At 47.0% G+C, this 9,538-nt stretch overlaps 1 protein-coding gene across 1 annotated transcript; it reads right to left on the minus strand.

Moving 5' to 3' along the window:
• Positions 1-881: 881 nt before the first annotated feature.
• LOC117128482 lies at positions 882-1,549 on the minus strand. Its single transcript, XM_033280989.1, has 2 exons — positions 1,442-1,549; positions 882-1,370 (listed from the first exon to the last, which is right to left on the minus strand). Exons 1-2 carry the CDS (start codon positions 1,526-1,528, stop codon positions 906-908), a joined length of 552 nt encoding a protein of 183 aa, XP_033136880.1. The 5' UTR covers positions 1,529-1,549; the 3' UTR covers positions 882-905.
• Between the last annotated feature and the right edge of the window lie 7,989 nt (positions 1,550-9,538).

The following is a 9,538-nucleotide window of genomic DNA, read 5'->3' on the forward strand; positions in this document are numbered from 1 at the left end:
ATGTACATCAAGGCTTTTAATGGAGAACACCCGGCTGATTTTGTCACAGGTAATAAGTGGATTGCAGACGTCGACGATCTTTTCCTCTGCCACCATGTTAATGTAGATCACTGGGTTGCTCTACGCATTGAGCTGCTTAAGGGGAAAATTCATGTCTATGACAGTATTTGCACACATGTGAGTGATAAGGAGATGAAAGAGGCATGCCGGCCTTTCATGAGAATGATACCAGCATTGCTTAACAAGATGGTGCCTGCTAAAACGAGAACGAAAAGTGGAAAGCAGTTCGCTTATATTAGGCACAAGAAGATCCCCCAAAATGAGAACCCGGGAGATTGCGGTGTGTACTATTTGATGTACATTGAATGTCTAGCTCTTGGATGTAACTTTGATGGCTTGAATGATCAGATTATAACACAATTGCGCTTGAAGTTGGCAGGAGATATTTATTAGGAGGTGACTAAGACAGCCGAATAGTTTGGTTTCTAGCTTTAGAGATGTAACTTGATGTTTTTTTGGCTTTAGACGGATGTATAACTTGATGGTTTTTGGCTTTAGCGGATGTATAACTTGTTTGGTTTTTGGCTTTGCGTTTATGAGGATGTGTTTTGTTTAAAGTAAAATCTAATATACTATAAAACCATGAGGTGGTTCTTTACTCGGGAATATACAGCATAATCAACTTATTTTCTAGAAAATAAAATGGCAAAGGGACACCAAGGCAATTTTTTTAGCACCGTCCTCTTACTATGCTTCTTCAGTTCAATTTTCGCACGCAGGATTCTTAAGAATATAGACCATGGTTAAATAGTTCTGATATATTTTGAAAAAAAACTTAATAGGAAATGAACTAAATAGTAATGAAACACCAAAAGAGTATACTAAGAAACTAAATAGAATACTCATCACTTAAGAGGACATGTTGTAGAATTGTGTCCCATATGGTTACAAATTCTACATGTGTGTTCCTTCCTTGGCCGCTTCTTGTCTGCAACTTTCTCCAAAATAGATTTATGTCTTGATTTTTTGGGTCTTTCCGGCGGTTGGCGGACATCAGGCGGCAAACAGATCCTCTTTGCAACTTCTTCTGGAATTGGAACATCAGCTGCATTGGGCATAACAGGAGTGAAATATGCATTGTAAAGGTACTGCGTCCGATAGTACTTGTGACAAAGTGATATACGTGATATCTTTCTAGCTTCCGCAGCAGCTATAGCATGAGCACATGGTAGCTTCTCCAAATCAAATCTACGGCAAGAACATGTTTTTTCTGTAAGGTTTACAACATGTAAAGATGCGACTCCCATCACTTGTGACTGATGAATGTCGATAGCTTGAACCTTTAATAGATTAGCAATAGGTATACGGCCCTGAAAATGGTAAAGTATTTAGATTAGAAACCAGTCTACCGAAATAAAAAATTTGATTATACATATATTACCTCCAACAACTTCTCCACACCACGAGTCAGAGAAGTTTTCATCAAGTCAGCATCATGTTTTCTTGTTGCAAACCAACGTGTCATCATTAATCGGATAGACTCTAAAAGGCGAACAATTGGCAAGCTTCTCACGTCTGACAAAGCTCTGTTTATGGATTCAGCTATGTTACTTGTGAGGATGTTATATCTATCACCTCTAAAATGCGCTCGAGCCCACTTACACACATCAGCACGTTCCAAATATGCATGTAAATCTGGATTTAACCCTTTAATCGTCTCGAAGCTTGCTTCAAAGTCAGCTAACCTAAAAGAGTACGCAGCTTTTTTGACCAAACCAAACAGATCACGTCTTCTGTACCGTAATAAGATGTTCTTATATAAGTGGTACGTGCAAATTCCCGTGCTAGCCAACGGATAGACCACTGAAATTGCCTTCCTTATTGACTTGTGCCTGTCAGAAATTAATGCCAATCCTTCATCATCGGGTATCACACGGCTGAGTTGACGGAAGAACCATGTCCATGATTCATCATTCTCTGTGTCAACCACAGCAAATGCTATCGGAAATATCTGAAAATTACCATCCTGTGATGTTGCAATGAGAAGCGTTCATTTGTATTTTCCTTGCAAGAAAGTACCATCAACCACCACAACCTTTCTCATAAATGGGAAGCCAGTAATGCTAGCGCTGAATGCAAGGAATAAGTACTTAAATCTATTGTTTGCATCAACTTCCAGTCGAGCTAAGGTCCCAGGATTTGCCATTCTAATCTTGTGCAGGTAAGAAGGTGACTCCTCATATCCATTCTCCGATGAACCCATTACGAGATCTCTAGCAACTATAAGTGTACGATGAGATTTCCAGTAATCTATCTGCGATATACAATAAACAGCAACCAGGTCAATGTTGGGGTCAAAAACGGTTACGACAAATTTAACATCCAAACCATCCGAGGAAGAAAATAAGAATTTCTCCGAAGAGTACTTTTCGAAATAGACTCTTTCTTACGAAAAAGCTTTACGGAAGAAAGAATCGAGATGTCCGACGAAAGCTCGAAACAGGTCGCTACGTAGCGACCGAGCGATCGTCCCGCTCGGTCGCTACGTAGCGACCGAAACGTAGCGACCGAGCTCAGCCAAGCTCGGTCGCTACGTAGCGACCGAGCTCGAGCCAAAGCTCGGTCGCTACGTAGCGACCGAGCGATCATCCCGCTCGGTCGCTACGTAGCGACCGAGCTCAAGCCAAAGCTCGGTCGCTACGTAGCGACCGAGCTCAAGCCAAAGCTCGGTCGCTACGTAGCGACCGAGCTCAAGCCAAAGCTCGGTCGCTACATAGCGACAGAGCGCTCGTCCCGCTCGGTCGCTACGTAGCAACCGAGCTCAAGCCAAAGCTCGGTCGCTACGTAGCGACCGAGCGCTCGTCCCGTTCGGTCGCTACGTAGCGACCGAGCTCAAGCCAAAGCTCAGTCGCTACGTAGCGACCGAGCGCTCGTCCCGCTCGGTCGCTACGAAGCGACCGAGCTCGAGCCAAAATTCGGTCGCTGTGTAGCGATTGAACCTTTCCGAACATCGATACGACACCAGTTCTTGCATTCTCGTCAAACCTTCGAATGCTATCTCCCGAAGACCGTAGCAAGCTCAGTCCATGTTTCCCGCCATTCTAATTCATCGATCAAACTTAGCGGATTAGAAACCGCGGAAAACTCGTAGTAAACGTGTCGAGGCGGAAGACGGCCCAAAGGGACCTAAAACACGACTCGAGGCCCATCCTATGATTTTCCTAACCAAAAGCCCATAAACCACAGCATGGTTTACGCTTGGCCCACAAGGAAGGATAAATGTCAAGTTTCCGCGGATAAATACGGAAGTTTTGAAGATAATTATGAAGATCGGGAAAAATGGAATATCTCCATTTTTATGCTATGACGGCTTAAGGGCAGAAGAGTAAAAGCGTAAACCGACCTTGGAGCTAGTATATAAGGAGTCCTAGGCGAGGAGCAAAAGAAAGAGAACTGTTTTCAGAGCGAACTTAGCACTTAGAGCAATTTAGGCAATTTTCCGTTTTTGTTATTTCGAGCTGCGACTCAATTAGGTTTAGCCGTCTTAGGGTAGCTAGAACTAGGAATCTCGCCGACAGCTCTCGAGCCCAGGCTTATACCTTGTTGTAAGCGCTCATACGCAGATTCGGAATAAGATCTTCTTTGCTCTCTTTTTTCGAGTTCTTATTTTTATCGTTGTTATTCTAGTGTTCTGATTGCTTGACGTGTGGTAATTAGCAGATATCCGGGTCCTCTGGGAAGTTAGGGTTTTCCTAGTTTCCTTATTTAAATGGAAATCGATAGTGCGAATTTCGGTTCCCACAGTTTGGCGCTAGAAGGAGGGTGACTTACGGATCAATCTAACCCGCAAAAGCCACTCAACGATCAGGAACGACATGCAAGATTCGATGTGTGCGAACGTCATCTCATTCAAGGGGGAAGAAACGATCGATCGAGCCAAGCCTCGAAACGATCTCCTTGTTATCGAGTTGACGATTCGAGATATCGACGTAGCTAGAGTGCTAATCGATACCGGAAGCTCGACCGATATCATCTTCAAAGACACTCTTGAAAAGATGGGGATCAATCAATCCGAAGTCACGAAATGCCCAAGCCCACTGCTAGGACTTTCGGGGGAAACGACCATGGCCTATGGATCGATTAGACTCGCTGTCAAAGCCGGAACCGTGACAAACGTCACAGAGTTTCTAGCCGTTGACCGCCCCGCATCTTACAACGTTATCATGGGAACGCCATAGCTGAACACCATGCGCGCAATCCCATCAACCTATCATCTTTGCCTCAAGTTCCCGACCCCTAACGGAGTCGAGGTAATTTGGGGAAATCCGAGAGTTTCACAGGTTTGTTTCGCCGCGGAACTAAAACGAAAGAGACCGATCCTCGAAATCACTCCTAAGAGAGCGGAGAAAAAGACCTCCAGCAAAGATACGCGAAGTCAGGATTCAGCGGAATTCTTCTGGCAGTCTCGCAGCATCGCAGCTCTAGATGAAAAACGCGAGCCAACATGCGAACCCGTGGTAACGATCTGTCTCGACGAAGCCTTCCCAGAACGCTGCGTCGAGATGGAGCCAATCTCCACGAGCCTTTAAGGACAGAACTCATAACCTGTCTTAAAAAGAACCTTAATACTTTCGCATGGGCTGCGGAAGATATGCCGGGAATCGACATTAACATAACATGTCACGAGCTGAATATCGACCCAACATTCAAACCCGTCAAACAGAAAAGACGGAAGCTAGGACCCGAACGTGCTGCCGCAGTAAACGATGAGGTCGAAAAACTGCTTAAAGTTGGGTCGATAACGGAAGTAAGATACCCGGACTGGCTCGCCAACCCCGTAGTAGTCAAAAAGAAAAACGGGAAATGGCGAGTTTGCGTAGATTTTACCGACCTAAACAAGGCATGTCCAAAGGATAGCTTCCCTCTACCACATATCGATCGATTGGTAGAAGCAACAGCGGGCAACGAACTCTTATCCTTCATGGATGCCTTCTCAGGTTATAATCAAATTAGGATGAATCCCGACGATCGTGAAAAGACTGCGTTCATTACCGATCGCGGAACTTATTGCTACAAGGTAATGCCCTTCGGCCTCAAAAACGCTGGTGCGACTTACCAACGACTCGTGAACCGAATGTTCTCCAAACAACTCGGAAAAACGATGGAGGTTTATATCGACGACATGCTCGTCAAATCCATCAAAGCAAGAGATCACGTGTCACATCTCGAAGAATGCTTTGCACAACTAAATTCCCATAACATAAAGCTTAACCCGACAAAATGTAGATTCGCCGTGGCATCAGGGGAATTCCTCGGCTACTTGGTCACATACCGCGGCATCGAAGCAAATCCAAAACAGATCAACGCTCTAATCGAGATGGCTTCACCAAAAATAAACGGGAGGTCCAAAGACTGACCGGCAGAATCGCAGCACTTAACCGATTTATTTCACGATCAACAGATAAGTGCCTGCCCTTCTACGACGTCCTGCGAGGAAATAAAAAATTCGAATGGACGGAAGAGTGCGAAAACGCCTTCCAACAGCTGAAGCGTTATTTAGCTACTCCTCCAGTCCTCGCAAAACCCGTGGAAGGGGAGCCTTTATTCTTGTACATCGCGGTGTCGGCAACGGCCGTAAGCGGAGTCCTGATCAGGGAAGAACGCGGGGAGCAGAAACCTATTTTTTACATAAGCAAAACCTTGCTGGATGCCGAATCTAGGTATCCATTGATGGAAAATTGGCATGCGCGGTCGTAACATCGGCCCGAAAACTAAGACCATATTTCCAATCCCACACAATCGTCATCCTCACGACTTTCCCTTACGGACAATTTTGCATAGCCCAAGTCAATCAGGCCGACTGGCTAAGTGGGCGGTCGAGTTGAGCGAGTATGACATCGAATACCGACCAAGGACGAGCGCAAAATCACAAGTGCTCGCAGACTTCCTGGTCGAACTTCCAACGGGAACAATAACCAATGAGGAACCAAATTCCACCTGGCTCCTCCACGTCGACGGATCCTCATCCAAGCAAGGATCGGGTATCGGGATCCGTCTCACATCTCCAACGAGCGAGATCTTGGAACAATCGTTCAGGCTGGAATTCCATGCCTCAAACAACGAGGCCGAATACGAAGCATTAATCGCAGGTCTACGTTTGGCTCACGGCTTAAAAATACGTAATCTCCACGCTTACTGCGACTCCCAGTTAGTGGCCAGTCAATTCAGCGGAGAGTATGAAGCCAGAGACGAACGGATGGACGCGTACCTCAAACTGGTCCAAGGTCTAGCTCAAGACTTCGACTGTTTCGCCCTTACCCGGATCCCCCGTTCCGAGAATGTCCAGGCGGACGCCCTCGCGGCCCTAGCATCAAGTTCCGATCCAGGACTCAAAAGGGTAATTCCGGTCGAATTCATCGAACATCCGAGTATCGGACCGCCAGTCGTCGTCAATCTCATAGAGGGTCAAGACGACGAGGAAGAAGAAATTACGATACCACCACCATCAGAGCAATCTGATTACGGCTGTGATACCCCATGGCTTCAGACGATTCGAGACTACATTGTCGACGGGCAACTGCCCGCCGAAAAATGGGCAGCTCGCAAGTCCGAACACAGGCCGCACGCTACGTAACAGTGGACGGCGAAATCTACAAATGGAGATTCTCCGGACCACTCCTGACGTGCCTGGAAGGAGAAAAGGCGAGGAAAGTAATGGAGGAAATACATTCCGGCTCCTGCGGCAACCATTCCGGCGGAAGATCACTAGCCGTGAAAATCAAACGCCACGGATACTATTGGCCAACAATGATCGGAGATTGCGAGAAATTCGCACGAAAATGCGAAAAATGCCAAAGGCATGCGCCAACTATCCGACAACCGGCCGAAGTTCTTTCCTCCATCACATCGCCCTATCCCTTTATGCGCTGGGCCATGGATATTGTCGGACCTCTGCATAATTCAAAGCAAAAGCGTTTCCTTCTAGTCCTTACCGATTTTTTCTCAAAATGGGTAGAGGCGGACTCATACGCAAGTATAAAAGACGTCCAAGTCGAGAATTTCGTATGGAAAAACATCATCTGTAGGCATGGAGTTCCTTACGAAATCGTTACCGATAACGGGTCTCAGTTCATTTCCACCCGATTCGAGGCATTCTGCGAAAAATGGAAGATATGACTCAACAAGTCAACTCCCAGATATCCGCAGTGCAATGGACAGGTTGAAACAATCAACAAGACCATTCTCGACGGACTGAAGAAACGCTTAGAAGCCAAATAAGGTAGATGGGCCGACGAACTAGAGGGAGTCCTCTGGTCTCACCGTACCACCCCAAGGCGAGCAACGGGAGAAACTCCCTTCGCCCTGGTATACGGCACGGAATGCATGATTCCCGCAGACGTAGAATTTCCCGGTGTTCGAAGAAGGTTCTTACCCGAACGAGAGGAACTCAACGATGCTATGCTCTTGGATGATCTCGACCTCATTAACGAGCGCCAAGATCGAGCGCTCATCCGAATTCAAAACTACCAGCACGCCGCTGCGAGATACTATAATTCCAACGTACGGAATCGTAGGTTCAATCAGGGAGATCTGGTCCTTCGCAAAGTCTTCCAAAACACCGCTGAACGAAACGCGGGAAAACTCGGAGCAAACTGGGAAGGTCCCTATAAAATCGAAAAAGTCGTCCGACCAGGTTCTTACGAAATAGCCAACATGCAGGGCATAAAAATCCCTAGAACCTGGAACGCGATGCATCTCAAAAAATACTATCACTAAACAAACCAACTCGCAATCACTGAACTACGAGACGGCTTGATCTCCGCAAGGAGTACGTAGGCAGTTTGTCGAAAGGCAAATTCAGCTGTCCCCCCTCATTAAAAAAGGGGGGGAGTGGGTACGTATACTCGTATACTCCCAAAAAATCGAAAAACTTCTTACCACGCTTTGGTGTTTTCGACTTATCAAAACATCCTCACCCGTAAAATCGGAACGAGGTCTTCGGAAATTAGTCGGCCGCTTAGGAGAAGCAACCTTTAGCATCGCGAGACGTCGCAAAAGGTGCCTCAAAGTTTATTTCTTTCGAGCGAACAAACCTCCGTCACAAAAAGGCATATATATATGCACACACTAACACGTATTTTGCGCAAAATATCAAAACAACGGCACGCGCCACCAAGTCCGATGCTGATCACATCGAACTCACAAACGTCCTAAACAGACATAGCCATCTCACGGAGATGACTCTCTTACATCCGACACAAGGATAATAGCGCTATAAAAGAAATCCGAAATTTTGGTCTAGCACTTCCGGTCTCCGGAGAGATGCTCGATTCGTATCAAACAAGTCATATAAGCCGAGAACCTATCGCGGACTTTACATCGATACGAATCAGGAAGAAATCGCGACAGGAAAAACGATAGCCGGTTAGTCACCGCACAATCCTTAAACCGAAAGTAAACCTAGGTCTTGCCCTAAACCCAGCGCACTGGTCTCTAACATCTCAAAGGCATGATATCGAAAGATAAGAGATTCTTAAACCATGCCTCTATGTTTATGTTCGACACCTTCAGCACCCCGCAGAGTTCACATCTCGCGGAAGAACTCTCGAAACAGATCTCGAATGAAACATTTCACAATCGAAGAAGGATATGAGACGACAACTCATCACCTTCCTCCCCACTATTCACGAACTCATAAAAAAGCGTTATCCGATTATCGTACTATAAAAAGAAAGCCGCAGAGCGGCAGGGATTCAAAGCCACACACGGCCAGTCCCGAAATACAAACAAGGCCATTCAAGGCCGAAAAAAAAAAAAAATCTCTCGCAAGAGATCTAACCCAAGTCACCCTCAGAACTTACGCCCCCTCTTCACCCGCTGCCTCGTCCGAGCCTGGAGCCGCGTCGCTTCCGTTCTCTCCGACCATCGGGTCTTTCCCCTCTGGGTCTTCTGAACACGTCGGAAGGAAGCAAGCGGATTTCAGGTCAGCCAGGATGAGATCGAAATCTCCATCCTCGGCCGCCATATCTCCCTTGCAGCCGGACAGTCGGGCCTCTTCGGCCTCCAAGGTCGGGGAGTCTCACTTTGGAACGACCGAACCACGGCCATCCCGCCCTCAATCGTCGCCAAAGCGAAATCCCTGCTCCGGATACACTCGAGGGAACCCAAGGAAGCAGAAATCTTCGCCAAGCGAGCTTGAAACTCCGCACGAAGGGCATCCGTAGCCTCTTGGATCCCGCGGCGCGCTAGTCCCGCGTCACTCTCGATCTGACGCTGGAGTCGACGCACCTCGAGGATTTGGCCTTCCTGGCCTTCTTTTCCTTAAGCAAGGAACTCGCCGTCTTCCCAAGGTCCCTCTCAAGCTCTCCTATCGCAACCTCGAGCTTCGACACTTTCGCAGAGTGAGAGTCCTCGACAGCCGTCAACATAGCCTCGGTTTCGGACCATCTGCCCTGAAGCTCCACCAACTCCCCGGAAAGGCGACTGGTCTCAGAACCACATTCGCTGATCATCCCATCGATCAACGATATGAACTGCG

Source organism: Brassica rapa, chromosome A09, assembly GCF_000309985.2.
Source record: "Brassica rapa cultivar Chiifu-401-42 chromosome A09, CAAS_Brap_v3.01, whole genome shotgun sequence".
NCBI classification, from domain to species: Eukaryota; Viridiplantae; Streptophyta; class Magnoliopsida; order Brassicales; family Brassicaceae; genus Brassica; species Brassica rapa.

Coding starts and splice junctions, on each gene's coding strand:
- LOC117128482 (XM_033280989.1), bottom strand. CDS start 1,528: ATGATGACACGTTGGTTTGCAACAAGAAAACATGATGCTGACTTGATG. Junction 1,371..1,441: donor GTGTGGAGAAGTTGTTGGAG/GTAATATATGTA, acceptor TACCATTTTCAG/GGCCGTATACCTATTGCTAA.